At 60.8% G+C, this 22,250-nt stretch overlaps 1 protein-coding gene across 2 annotated transcripts in view; it reads left to right on the forward strand.

Moving 5' to 3' along the window:
- VAV2 (vav guanine nucleotide exchange factor 2) overlaps positions 1–22,250 on the forward strand; it is a 168,240-nt gene that overhangs the window by 22,546 nt on the left and 123,444 nt on the right. For both annotated transcript variants that reach the window (XM_045771281.2, XM_045771280.2), the window contains exon 2: positions 9,378–9,494. In XM_045771281.2, the coding sequence (XP_045627237.2) occupies positions 9,378–9,494 (117 nt within the window). The remainder of the gene's footprint in view (positions 1–9,377; positions 9,495–22,250) is intronic.

Raw genomic sequence — 22,250 nt, forward strand, 5'->3', positions numbered from 1 at the left:
CTGAGGGCCTGTGGGTGCCATGCTCATGCTAAGGTCATGGAGCGGTTTGGGACAGGAGGGCCGCCTCTGCCTGGTGAGTGACCCGGGGCTGCCATGATAAATGAGCACGGTGGGGGTGTGCGACAACATTCTGCCACCCGGAGCCCAGAACTCTGAGGTCAAGCTTTATCGGGGCTGTGCTCCTCCCGAGGCTCTGGGGAGGCTCCTTCCTGCCTCTCCCAGCTCCTGGTGGCCCAGGTGTCCTTGGCTCAGGCCGGCGTCCCTCCCATCCCTGCTCCGTCCTCGCACAGCCTGTCCTCTTCTTCCTGTGACTCCGCTGTGTCTCTCATAAGGGACCCTTGCTGTTGGCTTTAGGGCCACCCCAACCCAGGATGATCTCACCCTGAGATCCTTAATTACATCTGCTTAGATCCTTTTTCCAAATAAGATCACATTCCTAAATTCTAGGAGTCAGGACACGGACATGTCTTTTTTGGGGTCACCTTTCAACCTTCCTACACTTGGTAGATAGCTTCCTCAAGCCTCAGTCTCCTCATCTGTAAAATGGGGATCATGCCCGTGGTCCACTGATCATGTCAACATCAGTAGAGCTGGTCAGCCCAAAGGCCCGAGTGTGCTCCCTGGTGCGGGGAACATGGCTCACCCCTGGTGGTGCCTGCTGTGGGTATCACCCTGTTTGACAGGGGAGGAAACCAAGGCACGGAGAGGTGAAGTGGCGGTCCCCGTGTCCAGGCTGGGCTTCTGGCCATGGCCTCATGGAGCACAAGGACCGCAGAGGGGAAGGAGGTGAGGCTCCCTGATTGGGTCTGGGCCCTGCCCCGTGACTGGGGCTTTGTGGGCATCCCCCAGGGCATCCCCCGGAGTGGAGGAGGGGTTCTCCAGGGGGTACACCCAGCCTGCCCCATCAGGGGCTGTAACTGGGGACTTGGTGGGAGGGGTCTCTCCCAAGGAAGAAGTCACTCCGAACCCCCTCTCTGCTCACGCTGACTTTCCCCAGGTGCTCGTTCCCACCCCCCTCCAACCCGACCAGCCAGGGAAGGGTTGACCGTGGGGCCACTTGCCTGGGATGGGTTTTGACACTTGGCTGCACACACGGCTCCCACCTCGCCGTCTGCCTTTGCTTCGGAGCGTGGAAGAAGCTTTTTGTGGCCCTCTTGTTTTGGAAGCTCTCTGGTACTTCAGTTTTATTTTCCCTCAATATCTGCAGCCCAGCAGGGAGGGGTAATAAGGAGATCCGCGGTTTCAGACGGGAGCGCCATAATCTGGTGTGTGCTGCCCATTCAGCGACGCATTTGCGTTTAATTTCGGCAGGCAGCAGGAGAACAAAAATAGCCGAACGTGTTCTGCTTGGATCTCTCTGGAATCGGATTGCCCAGATTGCACTGGAGAGAGGAGCTTGCTCTGAGGTTGACCTCTGAGGCTGCTTTTCTGGGAGGAAGAAGAGGTGGAGAAAATGAGTTAGCCGGGTCAGGGGCGATGTCACAGGAGGCTTGCGAGCCGGTGTTAGCGGTCTGCGCTGGGCTGCGGGGGAGACAGGAGGGGCCGTGGGTCCCAGGGCTGGGGGTGGGGGACGCGGGGGCGCCACGCCAGGCAGCGGCCGCGCTAATCTCTCTGAGCCTTGACTGCCTGCAGCGGCCAGGCAGCAGGAGAGTGGGATTTGAACCCTCCGGGGTTCAGAAGCCAGCTCAGGGAACATGGTTGGATGCACAGGGAAATCCTAGAAAAGCAATTTCCGGCTGGCTTTGTAGAAAACCTTTGGTTTGACCCTGACCTTGAAGTCTCGATAACACGGGCCACGCGTTATCCCTCTGGCTCACACAGGCTATTAGGCAGAGCGGCGGGTCTTTTGAGGACTGCTGGGGACAATTTCCATCCAGGTATCGGGCAGAAATCCCGGATTCTTTTCTCGGACAGCTGTGGTTTCTACAGGAGTCCCCGCTGCTTCCCTGTCCATGTCCTCAAGCCTGGGACCCCAGGGCAGGGCCTGGCATACAGTAGGTGCCTATTAAGTGTCTGCTGACTGGCTTGAATGAACCCGCTCTGCTCGGGCTTCCAAGCTGGTACTTTTCCAGGATGGCTTTCCTTGGTGATTTTCCCCCAAGTGCTGATGAGGAAGTACTTTAAGGTTAGGACGGAGTAATCAACTGCAGCCGTCGCCAGCTTGGTACAACTTGGCTTGCTCGCCATCCGCGTGCACCCTCCTGCTGGAGAGCTCGACTTCCTCCCCTATCAGAGCCCGCTGGCCGTAGCTCAGGGGCTGCAGACAGACCGACTGGCCTGGCAGTTGGCAGGGAGCCTGGTGCACTGGGTTTCGGGGCTTGGTTTGTGCTGGTGCTTGCTGGGAGCCAGAGGTCCCCAAAGCCAGGCGTGTGCAGGAATCAGCCCTGACAAAAGCCAGGAGTGAAGCCCCCTGCCCCCACCCCAGGGCTGGACCAGAGCACCTGGGTTAGGCCCGGACCCTCCCCTGGCCACCTGTTGGAGTGGGCAGTCCTCCCGCCATGTTTCCACCGCAAAATGGGACTACGTGACAGCTCGTGAACCATGTTGAGAAGCGAGCCAGACAGCGATGAACCCGCAGGGCTCAGTGCGGTGTGCGGCGTGGCCCTCGGCTGTCTGTTGCTGGGCAGAGTGGAAAAGCCGCCTGACGATGTTTTAGCGCATCTGAGCGTGAGAGACTTGAAACGCTGGGCGCCCGCCATGCGGTGAAGCGAAAGACATTGTGGCCTCACATCCTTTCTGTCTCTGTTCGGTGACAGACGTAGTGCTGTGGGTCAGGCTGCCCCGCGTGTGGTGGGCGCGGGGCTGCCATGCTGGACACGGCCTGCCCTTGACCTGGGGCGAGGCTGGCCTCCGCAGACGGCCGTGGCACAAAGGCAGCTCCGCCCTGTGCTCCCGGGGGGAGCCTGGCCCTGCGCAAAGGCGGCCCGTGTTCATCCATGAGCCCGCGGGCGCCGCGGCTCCCAGTGCGCGTGCAGCCGAGGAAGTGGCCAGCGTGCGGGAAGAGCTCCTGCCCAACGGTGCAGACGGAATCCAGCCCCCGACACTGTGCCAATGAGCCCCAGCCGGGCCTGCGCGTTCCCTGCCTGAGCAGTGCAGTGCCCCCAGCGCGCGGTGTGCGACCGGTCACGGTGGCATCGGCCCTGTGCCGGCGAGGGAAGCCCCTCGGTGTTGATGCTGACCATCCGGGCTGTGGAGTCCAGTCCCTGGTCCGACCGCCCGAGCCGCAGGGTCCTCTCTGAAGTGGGTGATAAACGACCCGCATCCCCCGAGTTGATGGCACGGTGTGTGGGTGGAGCGTAACGGCTGGTGCAGAGGGGCCCGTGGGTGGTATGACGTTGCAGGAGGAAGTGGTCATGCCAACCCCAGATTCCACCTGCCTTCTTGTTTCTGGAAGAGGTGCTTGGGGAAGTGAGGACCTCCCCCAAGCAATGACATCGGCTCATACAGTCCCTGGATGCCTCTAAAGCCTTCATGGGTCCTGGCTGCTTGGGGGAAAGCAGGGCCATTTTGGAGTGTCAGCCCTTGGGACACCCAAGCATGCTTCATAGACCCTCCCTCTTTCCCTCATTCACGAGATACTGAGCCTCCCGTTGTCCCAGGGGTCTGGGACTCACGGGGAGAAGATGGTCTCCGTTTCTATCCACGGAGTGTCTGGCTAGCCTGTCACCTCCAGGCTAACTGTTTATTTACCCCCAGGGCCCCAAATTGGAAAGATCCGTTCCGGCACGCTGCACCTGCTAGATAATAATGAAGCCATTTTAAAAGGTTTTGGAATGAGCATGGTATAAATAAAACAAGAAGTTAATTCATTTCCCCATTTTTTATTGATCAAAGGCGTGTCAGCTGCCAGTCAGAGCGTCAGATCAGCGGCGTGGCCCCGGGCGGTCAGGGTCACTCCGGCAGGGACCGCATGCGGTGTGTCGTGGGGAAGTGCTTGTTGAGACATTTCAAGAACTCTCCGCGGTGTCTGTGGCAATTCGAATACGCAGGCCCCCCGCCCCTGGCTCTCTCAGAAATGCAGAGGCTGTAAAGGCGTCTGTCGTGCGGGCGGCTGGGAAGCTGGTACGCCCTGTCTCCCTCCAGCTCCCGCGGGGGCTGTGGCGCCCGTGGGTCTCTCTTGAAGGGGGCACAGGGAGGGTGCCGTTCATCTCCCTGTGGCTTGTTGGGTTGTCCTTTGGCCGGCCTCCGTCTCTCTCCCCCGCCTCTGGGCAGCAGCGTTGAGGTGTGAGGCTGGTATTGAGAAGCTAGCAGAGGTGTGGATGCAGGGCCCGGGTCTACCTGGGGTGTGGCCCGGAAGGAGGTTGGCCCCGAGTGCCGATCCCAGGGCCTCACCCCCTGCCTCTGCTGTTGCAGGGCACGGCATCCCGGGACGCTCTGGGAATGCGGACTTCAGGATGTCCGGAGGGGGTGGCCCCAGTGTCGGCTGGCGCTTTCTGAAGCAGTTATCTTGAGGGCGGGGCCCAGCATCGTAGCCCTCAGGGGCAGAGTGTCCTTCGGTGTCTTGCAGATGGAGGCACAGGTGTGGAGAGGACAGGCCTCTCCCCACCAGACGTGCGGGCTGGGGTCTGCCACTGAGCCTCCCGCCCTGCCCCAGGTGGAGCTGGGACCCCAGGCGTGGGAGGGCTGGGGATGCCAGCCAGGGGCCCAGGGAGTGGCTTTTCATGTCAGTGGCAGTTCACAGGGGCCAGGGAAGGTCGGGGGGATCCAGGGAGCCCACCCTGGGGCTTTCCCTGTGGGACTCCCCCTCAGTGAGCATTGCCGTGGGGTGCAGCCTGCCCCTGGCCTCCTGACCCGGCTGGCGAGGCAGCCACGGACCTCCCCTGGGGCAGGCCCTGTAAGAGGAGGTGAGGGGGCACCCCGAGAGGTTCCCCTGCTCCTCGCCAGTTCTCCGAGCCTCACTTTGTCTGTGTGTGAAATGGGGCAATCCCGTTCCACACCTCACAGGGCCACTGCAGGTGTCGGTGGGTTCGTGTGCTAGCGCACGTGAGCGTGCTGCCGGCCATGCAGTAAGCAGCCGGCCCCCGGTTACCTCCCTCCACCGATGCTTCATTCAGACGGCGCATCCCCAGTAGGAAGCCTGCTAACCAAGGGGCTTCGCCTCGCTGGGCCTCAGTTTCTCCTTTTGCACCTGCCTCTCAGTACTGGAGTACGTGAGCAAGTCCTGAGGGCACAGAGTAGAGCCCCTGGCCCTGGGCATGTGTGGTGGACGCCGGATGGATGTGCGTTCTGGGGACAGGGTGTCCGATTTCCTATTCCAGCTCGCCCGCGAGGGGCCATGGGAGAAGACACGGAGGTCTGAAGGCTGCCCTACCTGGAGGCCAGGCCGTCCAGGTCTCCTCCACGTCTCCATGTGGGGCAGGCAGTGTCTCCTAGATCGTAAGTCAGTTTCGGTGCCACCAAAGTGGCCGTGTGGGGCCAGGAAGCCCGGCCCCGATGTTGCTCCGGGGCCTCGTGGCTCAGATGTGGGGTTGTGGCTCCCAGGGCTGCCTCTGCCTCTCACGCCCGGGATCCCTGTGCTGGGGTGGGCCTTTTGAGGGCCGATGATGATAGCGGGCAGCAGGCCCTGCGAGGCTGGTGGGGGGTGGCTGGGCACGGAGCCTGTGTGTTCTCGCTAATCTGATTTCAGCCTGATGAGTGGGTGGGACAGAGGGGTCAGGAGTCCACTGCACGGGCGGCCGCCTCTTGGCACAGTGGCCAGGGCCCTCCCCGTGGGCTGGGGCTGGGGGAGCAGCGGGCGGGCAGTGCCCAAACAAACACAGCAGGGACCTACTCAGCTCTGGGCTGCTTGTCCCTTGTATGGGGGCCAGTTTTCCGGGGACAGACCCTTATTGTGGCCACTTAGCGGGACTTCTGGGGCTGAGTGTTCGTCTCCAGATGCCGGTAAAGCTATGGCTGCTGCTCAGAGAGGGCCTGGAGGGCCGAGCAAAGAGGCCACGGGGACACGGCCAGCGGCCAGGCCTTCTCTGGCCCCAGGACAAGGATGGGCAGCTTCTGACCTGGCACTGGCCACTGTCTGGACCCTTCCTCACCTGCCGTCACTCAGCCTGTGGCTGGGATGTGCCCACGGCGTGCTCTCCCCATCTTGCCCTCGGGAGTCTCTTTCCCAGAGTCTGAAGCCGTCCCTGCTGTGAGCGAGGGACCGTGAGCCTCTGACTGGCCAGGCCTCAGCCCCATGCCCTCCTGCACCCAGGGGTGGGGGGGGAGGGAGAGGCCGGTGGTCAGGCGAGTGGACACGAGCAGCAGAAACAGCAGGCCCGCTGCCCCCACTGAGTGGGAAGAGGAAGGGACCAGGAGTCCGGACACAGGGCCGGCCGTTCCTTGCTCTGCCCCTCTCTGCGTCCGGCCACTCACCTAATTGTACGACAGTGGGGTGGGCGGAGTGACCGTGTTTCTTATCATTCGGAGCAGGCCACCTGTGAGAGGGCAAGGGACACTGGTGCTAAGTGTAGCGGACAGTCGGAGTGCCTGGGACGCACAGACACCCGTCCTCTCGAAGGACCTTCACTGCTCCGCGGCAGATGTCGGTTCCAGTCTTGGCTCCGCCTCCTTCTGCTTGGGAGCTTCCGTTTCCTCTTCTGAGAGATGGGGTGAATGATTGGAGGGTGGGGAGTAGAGGCATCGGTGGCCGAGCAGCAGAGCTGGCCGGGCGCTCGGGAAGCTCTCCGTGAAGGACGCTGCCTCCTTTCGCCGTGGGGCCCTGTTCTGCCATGTCCCTCTCCCAGGGTCTGAACCTGTCTGTGTGCCTCAGTTTTCCCGGGGCCAGCCTTCCGTGGGCCACGAGCTGCGTGGGGCTCCGTCCTGGAAGGTTGGGGCCCACGCGGCTGCTGCGGGGAGGGGCCAGGCAGGCAGACACTGTGCCCGCAGGGCAAGGGGCGCCGGCCTGTCCTGAGCCCCGAAAGGAAGCCTGGCCTCGCCAGCTGCTATTATGGTTAGGAGCTGTGTAATTAACTCTAAAAATGGGAGGCCTAGGAGGACATAACGTGGATGCTTAGTGGAAATTGGAGCCGGGCGATGCTCAGACAGCAGGGGAGCCAGGCCGAGGCTGCAGGGCGGGCGGGAGGGTCTGAGACCAGCAGGGCCCCGGGGGGGTGCGGGCTGGGGCGGCCTGTTTCTGGCCCGCAGACTAGGGGGCTTCAAGCAGAGGGAGCGTATCCTCACGGCTCTGGAGGCTAGAAGCTTGGTCAAGGTGTGTGCCAGGCTCTTTCTCGGGGCCCCTTCCTGCTTCCAGTGGTTTGCTGGCCATCGCTGGCCTTCATCAGTGCACGGGAGTGCCCCTGGATCTCTGTCCCCACCAGCACGGGGCCTTCCTCTTGGGTCTCTTTCTCCGTCTTTCTTTTTTTTAGTTAAATTTTTGTTTTATAGCAGAAAAATCAGGATACACAAGATTTACCTTATTTTGGGTGGAGGGGCAGAGAGAGGAGAGAGAATCCCAAGCAGACTCCCCGCTGAGCATGGAGCCCGACACGGGGCTCGATGCCACCACCCTGAGATCGTGACCTGAACTGATGTCAAGAGTTGGCCGCTTAACCGACGGCACCACCCAGGAGCCCCCAAAATTTACCATTTTAAGCATTTTTAATACGTGTACCGTCACATCTAGAACTCGTTCACTGTCCCAAATGGAAGCCGTCCCCAGGAGACACTGCCCAGCTGCCCCCGCCGGCACCACCGTTCTGCCCGTCTCTGGGAGCTTAGCCCCGTGTAAGTGGGCTCCTTCGGTGTCTGTCCTTTCACATCCATATGCTTCAGAATTTTCAGGTCTCGGAGGACAAGACTGTGGAGCGTTTGAAGCCAAAACCAGTGGCCGTAACTATTCCATTTAAATTAATTAAAATAAAATTGTCAATGTAGTGTTTCCGTCGGACTAGCTTCATCTCCAGTGCTCAGTGGGCACATGGGTCTCATGGCACCCCTGCTGGACAGCAGGTGCACAGAACACATCCATACTTCCAGAAAGTTCTGTGGGGGCATACGTTTGCAGGCTCACGGAGATGAGAGACATGACAAGAAACATCATTGGACCTGGGGCCGGAACGTTCTTTGCTCTCAGGACGTCATGGTTGTCCTTTGTTGAGGAAACGTGAGGAAGTACCGTCTGTAGACGAGGACGTGTGGGATCCATGTTGCTCTGATTGTGGGAGGGGGAGTCCTTGTTCTTAGGAGCGCTCAGATTTTGGGGGGGATGGGGTCGCGTCTGCGGTTTGCTCTTGCAAGTTCAGGAAACATGGTGTGCACACAAAATCGGTGAGTCCGCGTCGGCTGTGATCGGGGACTGGTCCTGGCCTGGGCGGGAGGAGAAGCCCAGCCCAGCTCCGGGGTGGGGGGTGGGCATGGCCACGGGGGGTACACGGGCGGGTGAGATGCCGCTTGTTTTATGCCTGGCTGGCCGTAGCTTCTGACTTCGGCCTGTCCTTGTCACTGTCTATCCCTGCGTCTGTCCCTGCGTCTGCATGTCCGGTGGGAGGTGCACAGGCTAGTTCTCTTGCTGTCCGGCCCTCGGCCCTTTCAGGATAGCTGTTCGCGAGGATGAGTGCTCAGTTCTGGGGCCCGCAGCCACGCATGCTGCTGTCCTTGCCTCGGGGACGCCCTTGCCAACTGGACTGGGTGGGCCGACCGCCCCCACACCCAAGTGCTCACCATGCCGTCAGGGTACACACCCCAGGAGACATGTCTGGTTGAAAAGCCAGCCCTCAGGAGCCGAAGCCGCTGTCCCTGGTCCTGCAAGTGGGACTCAGTGGACAGGATTCGAACCTGGGTCTGGAGCCGCTCCAACTCCTGCTCTCCGGGCCGCCTGGCCTGCTGCCCCCATGCCTTCTTTGTCAGCTCCTTCTCCACGGGGACTGCAGCCCGCGATCCCGTTCAGCCCCCAGCCCCAAACCTCCTGCCGCAGCTGCTTCACCAAGCACACTGTGGGTGGGAGCTCAGACATGGGGTTGCCGGGTGGAGGAGACGCCCCGGATGTGCGTCTGGGAACTCTGGCCCCGGTGCGTCCCCTAGCCTCCTGCCGTGACTGGTGTGTGCCGTTCCGGGGTCCCGCACAGATGGGACGGCTTCCTCGGGGGCCAGTCTGTGCATGGGAGTGTGCACACACGTGTGTGTGTGCGTGCTCTGTTTTTGCTGGCTCAAGACCAGCGTATTTCCAGTCCTGATTGTCCACGCTGGATCCTCTGGGCAGGGGTGTGGGGCAACGGGTCATGAGGGGCCAAGGTGAGCGGGGGCGCTGGTGGTGTCTGGACCAGCGGGCCGGTGGGGGTGAGGCTTCCCAGGGCAGGAGTGTGCGTCTGTGCCGGCACCTGGAAGCCCGAGTTTGCTGCGGTGACGGCCACTCTTACTACAGACCCTGCAGGCTCTCAGTGTTCCTCTCTTCTCTTCTCTAGTTCCTGTGCTTGAAGAACATCCGTACCTTCCTTAAAGTCTGCCACGATAAATTTGGACTGAGAAACAGCGAGCTGTTTGACCCCTTTGACCTCTTCGATGTCCGAGACTTTGGGAAGGTGAGTGGTCTCTTCTCCAGTGTCCGGGCGTGGTGGCCGAGTGTTGGCTCGGTGCAGGGGGGAGGGAAGGGACAGGCCTGGCCCCTCCAACACGGCGCTGCGTGGGCCTTTCCACCCCTGTGTCCCACACGTGCAGGCTGGGCTGTGTTACAGACAGGAGGGCGCATTGGGGGCTGAGGGTGGCGGGATGGCCCCTCCGCCTCTCATGACTCTCAGGGTGAGATCAGGCATCGAGAATCCAGGAGGGTGGAGGGAAAGCAGGGTGTGGACGTGGACAGAGCTGGGGCACTTGCTGCCCCAAATCTCCAGTTCTTGACGGGAAGATGGGCAGGTGCCAGCTCCTGGGGGGGAGGGGCTGAGATGCTGCAGGTGTGGTGTTTATCGTGGTGCGTGTGAAAGGCGCTGTGGCGGTGACACCGGAAGGAAGCAGAGCGGTCTCTGGCTCCAAGCGAGTTAGGTGGAGGGTGATGACCTGAAGCCCCAGGTTCCCTGGAGGTGATCCCCTAGGTCCGTGGCAAACAACTCAGAAGTCTCCCCAAGTTCTCAGTAGTGTCACTTGGCAGCTGGCCTGCAGAAGGTCTGCTGGGTCTGGCCAAGGGACCCGAGGTGGGGCAGTTCCAAAGTCTGCAGGCTGCCGGGGCGGGGGGTGGGGTGGTGGTTCAGCTCATTTATGAGCTGGCTTCGAGGTGAGCCTGCCTTCATAGTGACATGAGACGTCACAGGTGGTCCCAGGTTGCTTCTTGTACATGGCTGGGATGGGGACCATGATACCTTCTGACGGATGGAGGCTGAGGGCTTGAGGGAAGAGCTGGTCTGGGCTGCCTGTAATCCAGGGGGTCCCCAGTCTCTGTGCGCTCTCCCCGCACCGTGGGCCCCCGCCCCCCCATGCTGCTGGCACAGGCTCGGCTAGACCGCTGCTTCCCGGACAGCCTGAGGAGCCAGTTTCCACCTGCTGATGGGAAATATCAGAAGATATTTATTGCCTAATTTATCTGAGAAGCATTATCGGGGACTGGGTGTTTGAGGAAATGTGCTATGAATGCATGATCTATGAAATGCAGGGGGATTTCTGTATTTGCTGTTACAAGTGCTGAGAAGTCTGTTCCAAGAGGAGACTTCCCTTGAGGTGCTAGGATTACCGTCAGTAGCCAGGACTTTTCCATAAGCCACCTGGCGTGATGGTACTGCCCCCGAGTTCTGGAATTCGCTAGGAAGGAGATTCAGGGACCCCCTCAGGAGCCCATCCTCGTATGATCACCACTTCTTAGTGGTTTCTGCTCCCCCTGGAAGGGCTCACTCACGTCCCTGCTGCGGCGGTGACCCCGCCTGGGGCTCCAGGCCTCCGTGCTTCCCTGCGCCCTGGGGCGCGTGTGCTGGGGCAGGAGCACCGAGGGTGGGATGGGGTCATGCTGCTGTCCTTTCTGGTCGGTGGGCTTCTCAGTTCCCCGGGGCTGCTTTCAAAGGGATTGGAACTCCTCTCCTGTTCTCCTCGTGCACGGCAGTGCCCTGGGCAGGGGAGGAACCTGGACTCTGGACTCCGGGAAGGGGCCTCCAGCACGCATGCACGCAAGCATGTTCTCTTCACTTGTGCGCACACACACTCGTGCACGTATACTGCTCACGCTTACACATGCGCACTGGGGAATGCACACACACATGCACATATATAGTCATGCACACAACTGCGATTTACAGTAACCGCGTAGAGGAAAAGACAGGATACAGCCTGGCCAAGTGCATTTCTCGGCCGGCGGTTAAAACGCAGGTGAGCCAGGCTGTAATTCCATTTCGGTTTTGATTTGCTATGGCCGAATGCGATGATGTACGTAGGACATACATAAATTTAGATCAAACTCTCGTGATACAACCCACCAACCGTGTGCCCACACGGTTTGCAAGGGGTGCCCCTTGTGCTCATCAGAGGTTCCAGTGAGGCGGCTTGGCTCCAGGGTGATGTCCCCGCTGCACGCAGAGGGGCGGCGTGGAGGCCGCTGCTGGAGCTGGCCTCCGGTCTGCCCACATCGCACTGTGGTGGGCATCGGCGATGCTTTGCCACCCGTGGCCTCTGCTGGGGAAGCCAGGGGTGGGCAGTGGATCTGGGCAGTGGATCTGGACCAGGGGTCGCGGTGGGGGGTTGCCGGAAATGGAGGTGATGTGATGCCTCGGACCCTGGTGCTGAGCTGCGTGTGGGGCCTCGGTTCATGCCCTGCACTGAGGACCCTCGGCTCCGGGAAGGGCAGGGCTCGGGGAGAGCGCCGCCATCCCGCCTCTGCTCTCCATGTTGTGACCCTCGAGTCAGGCTCCTCGAAAGTCTGGCCGTGCTAACTGGCTGGAAGACTTGGCAGGTGACACGGTGCCTCTGACCTCTGTTTGCCTGGCTGTGGGAGGCGGCGAGGCGTCCAGCCCTCCATAGGTGCTCCTGAAATGCTGGGCGTTTGTCGCTGTCCCCTGGCCCAGGTTTGGCCAAAAACGGAGCTAGACCCTCGTAAATCTGTGGCCTCTGATTTTTTTTCTCTATTATTTTACTCATAAAATAAGTCTGCACCTTTGGAAGACAGAGCCAGAGAGCTAAGCACGTGGACTGTGGACCCTTGCAGGCTGGGTTCGAGTCCAGCAAGCAGCCATGCCCAAGTGACTGACTCAGTTTCTCCAAATTGTACTTGTAAACTGGCGGTAAGAATACCGCCCTCTGAGGTCTGCTGAGCAGGAAGGAGAAATTGCGTTTCTGGAGTGCTTAGCCCCTGGCACACGTCCCAGGAAGCTCACCCTTGTTGTTCACTTCCCTTCTCTTTGGTCCTTTGGCCTCTTGTTGGCTGTGTGGGAGCCACGTGGGAGCCACATGGGGCTCCAGCAGAGCCTGGCCTGGCCCTCCTGCCCTGTCCTCCCCGTCCATCTGGCCGAGTGTCCTTCTCGTTGAGCTCCTCCTGTCCTGCACGTGATTCTTCTTGAGGTAAACCTGTGGTTAGCGTTTCCAAGCTGGGGGCCAGCAGAGGCTTGGGGCGCTGGGTCGTGCTCTCCCCGTGGGGGGCCACTGTCCCAAGTCTGTTTGCTTGGCTAGTCCCCCCTGTTGTCCAGGGATGGGATACCCTGGAAGAACACAGCACAAGCAAAGCCCCAGCACCTGTGGCCTGCTTTGCTTGGTACCCAGACGCACGGGACTGTCGCACCCCTGGAGTGTGGCGCTAGGCAGGGTGCAGACGTGGACGGGCAGGCACGCTGCTGGCAGGCTGGTGGGAAGGAGCATGGCTGGTCTTTTATTCAGGTGTTGTCTCCTGCGATGGGCCTGGCGAGGAGGTCGCTGCGCAGAGCTCCATCTGGGCACGGAGACAGGGCGTAGGTTCTGTCTATCTCTCCAGGGATGTTTATGCAGGTTTCCCACAGGCCTGGCTTTGCCTTTTGGCCTCAAGGAGCTCAGTCGGCACAGCCTGGCTGTTCCAGATGGGCCCGGTGGTCCTCGCTGATGTCAGACCATGAAGATGCGACTCTCGCTCTGCCCTGCCCTTGACCCCCCCGCTGCTGGCCCCGGAGTGATGAGTCCCAGCCATCCGGCAGGAAGGCAGCGGCCGTCCCGATACTGAGCACAGCGCTCAAGGGGGTCAGAATTGACCCTTCAGTTCCTGGGTGGGTGAGGCCAGGGGGCCAAAAGGAGTGATGTCTCCAGCCAGGTCTGGTTGCTGCCTACCGGAACCTGCTGGAGCCTGTGTGGACGGGGATGCTGAGGCTTCCTCTGGGGGAAGGGTTTGGGACTGGCTGGCGGGAGGCTGCCCGGGCTGGGTGTGCAGGGCCAGGGCCCGGAGGGGCAGGTTTCCTTCTCACTTCCTGCTGGTTGTCTTCTGCCTCCAGTCACGGGATTCAGGAGTGGAAAGGAGCCTTATGGAATAGAGGGTTAGTTTGTCTCGGGCTGCCTTAGACGTTTCCAATTATTTTTTTTTGTATCATTTAAGAAGGTTTGTTGCATTCAGATTCTGTCCCTGTCCTGGTTTCATTGTTATTTTTCTAAGCAACTGCTTTTCAGCTTCCTGTCTCCAGTGTGGTTGGAGTCATTCCTTGGGGCGAAAAGGCATTGGTGCATTCATTCATTCCTCTGTCCACCCACTCACTCATTCGCACACCCATGCACACATCTACCCACCCAGCCACCCGCCCATCTACCTACCCCCCCAACCACGCATCCATGTACCCCCCCACCCAGCCACGCATCCGTCTACCCCCCACCAGCCACGCATCCGTCTACCCCCCACCAGCCACGCATCCGTCTACCCCCCACCAGCCACGCATCCGTCTACCCCCCCACCAGCCACGCATCCGTCTACCCCCCCACCCAGCCACGCATCCGTCTACCCCCCACCAGCCACGCATCCGTCTACCCCCCACCAGCCACGCATCCGTCTACCCCCCACCAGCCACGCATCCGTGTACCCCCCCACCCAGCCACGCATCCGTCTACCCCCCACCAGCCACGCATCCGTCTACCCCCCACCAGCCACGCATCCGTCTACCCACCCGCCCAGCCACGCATCCGTCTACCCCCCACCAGCCACGCATCCGTCTACCCCCCACCAGCCACGCATCCGTCTACCCCCCCACCAGCCACGCATCCGTCTTCCCCCCACCAGCCACGCATCCGTCTACCCCCCCACCAGCCACGCATCCGTCTACCCCCCACCAGCCACGCATCCGTCTACCCCCCACCAGCCACGCATCCGTCTACCCCCCACCAGCCACGCATCCGTCTACCCCCCACCAGCCACGCATCCGTCTACCCCCCCACCCAGCCACGCATCCGTCTACCCCCCACCAGCCACGCATCCGTCTACCCCCCCCACCAGCCATTAAGCACTTAATTTACCATGCATTTGTGAAGCACTCACTATGCTAGAGATAAAAGGGAAGGAAAGACTTGGCATGGCCTTTGCCCTCCAAGGAGAGGCCCAGATTAGCTCCTGTGCCATCAATTGTAGAAAAAAGGAGAGACTGGAAACCCTAGAACTTTTCCAGAAGCTGCCCAGCTCTGGCCCACCTCTCAGCCATGACGCTGGAGGTTTTCCTCTGCGATTTCATTGTGGGGAAGATCCACGCACCGGAAGCATGGCTCGTGTTGTTAAGGGAAAGGCTAAGCCCCTCTCTTTGGGGATGCCGCTGTGGAGAGCTGGGGCTGATTCCCGCGTTCTTCCTGTGTGCAGACCTGCCCGCCCCCCTGGTCCTTGGGCTTCTCCTTTGGCCTTTCTGCTGGGGCAGAGTGGGCCGAGCAGGGCAGGTGCTGAGAGGTCTGGTATTTGGGAGCCCACGAAGCCTCAGAAGGTGTTTACTTAACCCAGGAGGAGCGCTGGGAGGGGCAGGCCGGGTTCTCTGCTCCCTGGCGAGACCCTGGGCAGAGGCCTTGGCGGGGCAGTGGGCAGGTGGACCCCTGGAGACCCTTGAGGGCTGCAGGAGCCCTGGGTGTGGCCAGCCACTGAAGGAGCGAGCCCTGCTCACCAGGGGAAGCTGGCCAGGTGCTTTCCTTCTGGAGCCTTCTCTCGTGTGGGTTCTGTTGGAGCAAGGTGGTGGAGGTCATCGGCCGAGAGAGAGGGGCTTCCTGTCCACTAGACCCGGGTGGGGGTCCAGACTTCGCAAAGGCTTGGGCTCCTTGAGCTTTCCTTTCTGCAGAGACGAGATGAAGAGAGTGTGGCCCCTCGCGCGGCATATGCGGTCTCAGCGAGGACGTGAAGCATGGGTCCCGGCTGCATTTACTAGTGGTTAGTTTCTCTTCCTGCTTGGCCCCCCAGCAGGCTCCATCCAGCAGAGCTGAGGGTTCTGGAAAATTGGTTGTGGAAGTCATTCCTTCTTTGGTGGCTCCCCTGGTATTTCTCACATTAAAGGGATTAAGTTTGGGTGGGGCGAGTGTTGGGCATGCGAGCCAGCCGGGGCTTGCTGGTGGGAAATCCCGCCAGCATGTGGACCCTTCCTCTTTCCCGTTGTGCCCTCTGTCGGACACACAGGGCCCAGCATGGGAGGGGGCGTGGGAAGGCCACACGGGGGGCCTGCTTTGGCTGGATCTTCCAGGGAATGCCATGGCCCCGGCTTGCAAGCTGGTTGGGAATTTTGGAGAGAAGATCTTGGTGAGACCACAGAATTTCTGTGGCTTTCTATGGGTATTTTGGTCCCTGGAGGGCACAGAGAATAATCATGACCGAGTGACAGCGCCTCCTTCTGATTGTGCGCTGGCCCCGCAGCCTGGCTCATGTGATCTTCCGGTGCTTCGTGACGTTGGGGGTCTTCACCCCACCTCGCAGAATAGGTAAATCCCAGCCTGCAGGGAGCTGCCCTTCCTGGGCCCCGCTCCCCACTCTTGCTGCACTCACTGCCTTTCTTAGGCTAGCCCCCAGGCCGCCCCCTGCCCAGAACATTCTCCCCATAGCTGCAGAGCCGCCTTCCTGCCCTCTGTGGGGTCTCTGTACAGATCTCACTGTTGAGAGGGGTGGCACGCCCCCTTTGCTGCTGGCTCCCTTGTGCACAGCACTGCCACAAAGCAACTCGTCCTTTCTCCGTGTGACAGCCTGTCACCGTCCACCTCCTGGCCGTGGGGACTTTTGTTACTGACGTCTCCCAGGTGTCTAGAATGGACCTCAGCACACTGGAGCACCAGTCTGCCTTTGCATGAATACACGGATCTTACAGGAGGAGCCTGGGAAGCCTCTAGTCAGGACGGGTGTGGGGGCACCTTCCAAGGGGCCCTGACGCCTTCCGTGGGTCAGCTGCCTCGCCAGGGCTCGGGGAGACTGGGCATCTGGTGGCCCTCCAGGACCTCCCCCCGGGTGGCGCCCCATCACACACGTCAGGGACCCCTTCCCAGTGTGTAGCGCCCCCAGCCCAGCTGCCCTGTCCTTCCCCCAGGTGTCTTCCCACTGAGCCTGTCAGCACACGCCACAGCACCCCAGCAGTCTGCTGGGGAGTTGGCCCACAAGACGGAACCGGCTTGCTCTGCCAGACCTCCCGTCTGTTCCCGCTGTTGCTGTCACCCCCTCTGCTCCTCCCAGCAATCCCACCCACCGCTGTCCTGGGGCTTCTTGGCCCTGCTAGTGGTCCTAGAAGCCAGGTAGAAATGGAGCCGTTGAGACAGCTTTCAGAGCTTCAGACGGAATGGGGCCCAGATGGCACCAAGCTGGATTCAGAGGTCACCTCACCTCTTGGGGCCATAGTCTCCCCATCTGTAAAATGGGGTTGCAGCTCGGCCGCTCCTCTGAGAACTGCGGCGGATGAGCTGGCAGGGTGCGGCCGTGCACGCTGGTTTCGGAGCCCGCAGCTCTCAGGGTGGTGCCCTCGTCCCCACCCCCGCGGAGCAGGGGGCTGGTGGCCTTGGCGGGGGGCGGGGTGTGGCCAGTGGTGCCTGCCGCCGAGCGCCAGTCTCACCCAGCCCCGTCGTCCAGCTTGTGCTGCGTCAGCCCCGTCATTGATTTCTCTGTTTAGCATCTGCATCGATGAGCGGGTCCCCTGGGCGCTGTCTGGTCCGGGAAGGAGGTAGCAGGCAGCCTCAGGGTATCCATCGCACACCCCTTATCTTTGTACCCTGGCCCTGCACTGCCACGCGTTTGCCCGTCTCCTCCTCGTGTTTGATCCCTCGTTTGCGGAGAGCAGAGCCCTGGGCGCTCACTGCAGGCCTCTGCCGCTCGTTTGATGACTCGCAGACACGGGCACGTCGGTGACTGCCTGCGTGTCGTCGGCCAGGCGCTCTGCTCTCGGAGTCCACTGCGCACTAATTACTTGCTCAGATGCGACTGCTGTGGAGTGGGGGCAGCCCCAGGCCCAGCAGGGCGCCGCGCAGGGCTGGTGGCACTGGCTTTCCGAGGCTCTGCCCCAAACAGTGCGTCCTACTGTCCGCAGGCTGCCCGTTCCGGCCGCGAGGAGCCCACCCGCTTTCCGGAGACCTGGGCAGCTAGACGCACACATGCACACACACGTGTGCGCTCCCTGTATGCACACACGTAACACACACACATGCGTGCACACACCTGTGCAGAGTCGAAGAGGCGCTTTGGATGCTGAGCCGCTGTTTGCTAACTGGGGTGGGAGTGGTTTCTTTGCTCCCTTGCAGACGTGAGCCGTTTCCCGACACAGCCTACGTGTGGCGGAGGGAGTGGGAGGGTGCGTTTCGGTTTCAGTGTGGACTCCTGCAGTTAACAGGTGTGGCGAGCCCTGCTGCGAGGTCTGGGCCTGCCCCCAGTGTGGGGTGGTCAGGTCTTGTGTGTGAAGCCAGGGGCCTCTGGGCCCTTGGGAAGGTGCCTGCAAACCCCTGGGCGGGGTCCCGGGGAGGTGGTGGTGCCTGCACCCGGCCCGAGAGGTCCCCGAGCAGGGCCTTGGCTGAGGTCCGACCGAGACTGTTGACACCCTTCTTGCTCACAGTTCACTTCTAGGGAGAGAGGACTTGGGGGCCCTGGACTCAGGGTGCGTGTGGCGGCAGCAGTCATACGTGAGAGAAGCCCGGTGGGAGGTGATGGGCCTGGAGGGTGCGCCCAGGCCTTGCCGCACAAGGGCAGTGGCTGCGTGCCTCTCTGGGGCTCCGTTTCCCCATCTGTGAGCGGACTGTAGCCTGGATGACCCCTTGGTGGTGGTCGTCCCGGGCGCGCCTGTTGTCCCCGTGGGTGTCGGGCAAGCCGCGCGGATCTGTGTCATTCTCTCTTCTGTGTCTGGCTTTACCCGACCGCCCCACCCAAGCGGCTGAGAGCGAGTGTTTCTCGGCTCAGCCTGCTGTGACTCATGCGTGCCTTTTTTGTCTGTCCGCAGTTCATTAAATATTAATTGGCTAATTGTTTCTCCCCAGTGCCCCAAGACATTGTTTCTGTTGAAGCCTGACAATCTGATGTTTGCAGCAAAAATGCAGAGCGGGACTAAGAAGGAGGCAGGGAAAAAGTAGCAAAATGGAAATAATTAATCGTGACAAGGCACGTTTCTTGGCACCCTGGGAGGGCTTCTCGGGCAGTATTGGTTCTCGCGAAGGCAAGGAGGGGTCTGCAGCTGTCAGGGACCACGCACCAGCAGCAGGGTCGGGTCTGGGATTGGGGGGCACCTCCCCTGAATCGTAAGGAGTGCGGCCAGGATCGTGTTCGGGGAGAGGCCCCATGGTGGTTCCGGAAGATTTACCCCCTCCCTGATCCCCAAAAGGGTGCCGCGTGCAGGCTCCCCACCCCTCTGCCCTATTCACAGATTCGGAAGTTTGGGCTGGCGCCCGGGGCTGTGTATCCTGGGTGGTCCTTTTTGACTTACATTCTTTTTTTCCTTATTTTTTAAATCTGTATTTTTAAAAAATATATTATTCTTATATTGGGGGGGCAAGCACAGAGGCAGAGGGAAAGGGAGAAGCAGACTCCATCCTGAGCAGGGAGCACAGGGAGCCTGATGTGGGACTTGATCCCAGGACCCTGAGATCATGACCTGAGCCGAAGGCAGACACTTCGCTGATGGAGCCACCCGTGTGCTCTGACTTTAATTCTTTAAAAAAAATTTTTATTGTGATAAAATGGACGTCACATAAAATCGATCATTTTGAGCATTTTTGCTTTGCTGACGGAGCCCCCCAGGAGCCCCTTCCTACATTTACTTCTGAGAGCTTTATAGTTTTAGATCTTACATTTGGGTCTTTGATCTGTCTCGAGTTAATTTTCATACGTGGTGGAGGTCGGTGTCCACCTGTCCTGTGTTTCGTACGTGGACGTCCGGATGTCCCAGCACCATTTTTGGAAAAGACTGTCCCCGGCACCGGACTGTCCCCGGCACCGGGCCGTCCCGGCACCCTTTGTAGAGGTGTTTGAGCATGTATTAGAGGGAGGGCAGGGTTTGTTTTGAAGTCAGGGAACAGAAGCGCCCGGCCGCAGGGCAGGAAGAGAAGCGTCCACCGAGCGACCACATCTGCTGGTGTGTCCGAGAAGAGTCTGCCCGGTCAGACTCCGCCTCACCTGCCTCAAGATCCCCATCCTTAGACGTCACCCATCCCCAGCACCATCCCCGCTTGGGGCGCTTGGTCCACTGGGTACCTCTGCGCCCCCTTTCCGAAGTGTGTGAGCCCAGGCAGGGAGACGGTTCTGGGGTCACAGCTTTGCCAGAGCCAAGGAAAGAGAGATGACCGGGGGGGGTGTTCTTCTCCCCCAGCTCAGCCAGTAGAGTGGGTGGGGGGGCTGCCCCGGCACCTCCCAGGAACAGGGGGAGAAGGTTCCCGTGGCTGCAGTGAACTGAGACCTAAGGGTGCCCAGGCCCCTCACCAGCCCTGGACGGAGAAGGAGCCCCGGGGCCCCGGGACTCATGGCATCTGGAGCTCCTTTGGTCCCTGTGGGCTGTCTGGTTGGGACCAGAGAGGCACCATCCCCGGCCACTCTACCCGCCAGTGCCAGAAGCACTCAGGTTGACTGCTAAGTGCAGACGTTGTTAGAACAGCCCTCACGTCGGGTGCTCATGGCTTAATTTCCATGAAGAACGAACATCTCGGCGGACGGGCTCCGCGGAGATTTGTATCAGTCATCGGCTTATTGCTTGTGCCTGCCCAGGCCCGGGGCTGCCTCCCGGCTTCACATGGAGCACGTGGAGTGGGAGGAGTTCGGGACAACGCGGTGGGGCCAGCTCTGACGTCGGAGCCTGCTCCCCGGGGTGGCCCCCGGGATGCTGAGGGGCCGCTCCCAGATGCACTAGGGTCGCTGGTGGCCGATAGGAAGGCTGCTGCTTCAGGGACGGCTGGTAACTGTGGCGATGGGGAGGCTCCGCGGACGTGCAAGGAGAACGTGAACACGGGCGGACTCGGCTGAGTCCACAGACAAGAAGGCCTGGTGCGTGAGGGCAAGGCCAGGCCCCTCACGTTGGTCCAGCCAGGACTGGGACTGTCCCCAGCTGTCCTGGGAATGTGTGTCCCTGGCCTGGGGCTGTCACAGCCTTGTAAGCACGGTGACCGTCATGGGGCCCTTCTGGGAGTGACGTGGCTGTGACCGCAGCTTTGGTGGCACCACTTCGGTGGCCCCTGGCTACCCGCTGTGCATGGCATGGAGGGTGTGGACACCTTTGAGCCTGGTCTCCTGCTCTGTGCAGTGCAGGTCGGGGCAGGGAAGGCGAGCACTCCTGGGTCTCTTTAGACTGGAGGCACCGTGCATCCTCCATGTCACCACCGAGAAGGGCTGAGCTCAGGGCTGAGCTCAGGGCTGAGCTCTGGCAGGCAGCGGTCAGGACGTGGGTCCTGCTGTATCGGGGCTTGAGACCCAGAGGCTAGTGGCCGTAGAGCGGGACTCAGCTCTCTTTCTAGACATTCAGCGGCCACCCCCTTCCTCTTCCCTCCCTCCCTTCCTCCTACAACCACCGAGGGAGTGTCCAGCTGGGCCAGATGCAGGGGACAGAGTGCTGAATGGGACCGAGCCCACAGCCTCTGCTCCTGTGTTGTCTGCTGTCTGGTGGTGTGGGGGCGGTCGCCCCCGCATGTGGGAGTTTGGAGGCTGAGGGCCAAGGTCGTCAGGGGACCTGCTGGGTCCATGTGGCTGGCTTTGCCCTCCAAGGACACTTTTTTTTTTTTTAAAGATTTTATTTATTTATTCGACAGAGATAGAGACAGCCAGCGAGAGAGGGAACACAAGCAGGGGGAGTGGGAGAGGAAGAAGCAGGCTCCCAGTGGAGGAGCCTGATGTGGGGCTCGATCCCATAACGCTGGGATCACGCCCTGAGCTGAAGGCAGACGCTTAACCGCTGTGCCACCCAGGCGCCCCTCCAAGGACACTTTTGAATATCTCTCCTCTCCTCTTAGGATTGTACGTTTTCAAATATTATGATATTTGAAATAAATGAAGCAAACGACATTTATTAAGTAATTAGTTTTCCCATTTTTAATTAATCAAAGGCTAATTATGAGTTACATCTCCAGTTAGAGTTTCTGATCCCTACTTGGTAGCAGTGCCCCACATGGGGGGTGCGGCAGCCGGCCAGGAGGGGGGCAGGCAGGAAGTTAGGAGCTGGGTGTATTCGTTTCGGGTGTGTGCAGGATCCTTGGAGACCGCGGGGACCGTGACCTTCAGGACCCCGCGTAGGGCCCTCTCAGTGTGGAGGCCACAGCCGGTCATCACTGGGCACCGTGGCAGGGTGGTAGGTGTGCGGAGGCAGCAGAGGGAGCTCAGACGATGACAGCAGCCCCAGGCCAACCCAAGGCTCCTCTGTGTCATGGGGTCCTGGGAGGGTCAGCCAGGGAGCTGAGAGGGCGGGCACCTGGGGAGGAATGGTCCCCGTGGCAGGAGGCCTGCGCCTGCAACAGTGGGCCTCAGCAGTCTTCTGGCTGAACCCTCGGTGTGCCGATGGGGACACGGGCCTGCTGCGTGGCCCTCTAGTGGGTCCGAAACAGAGCCTGGCCTTTCTCTTCTGGCCCCGGGAGCCCAGGCCCCACCTGAGGGGAGGCCCAAGTCCAGCCTTTCAGAACGACCAGACGAGGCTGCAGCCTCCATAGAAAACCCCCTCACCCGTGTGAGCTGCTGCATTTGAATATCGGGGGGCACTCGTGCACCATTAGGGGAGCCTGGCTCCTGGCTAGGGTCCTCACATGGGAGTGCCTCGCCTGGCCCGAGGGTGGGCCCACACTGGGGCCCTTTGGCGTCCAGGGTCTGAAGCTGGCAGGAGCCGGCTCTGGGCTCAGAGGGAGGCCGGGCGGGGCCTTGCACCTCTCTGTGCGGGGTTGCCAGGAGCGCCCTGTTTGTCTTGCCTCCCTGAGACAGACCGCATCCATCTGGCGCGGAGCTCTGTGCTGTTTCCGGCTTGCATTCCTTC

This window comes from Ursus americanus, chromosome 18, assembly GCF_024610735.1.
Source record: "Ursus americanus isolate L20-20 chromosome 18, mUrsAme1.1.p, whole genome shotgun sequence".
Classification (NCBI taxonomy): Eukaryota; Metazoa; Chordata; class Mammalia; order Carnivora; family Ursidae; genus Ursus; species Ursus americanus.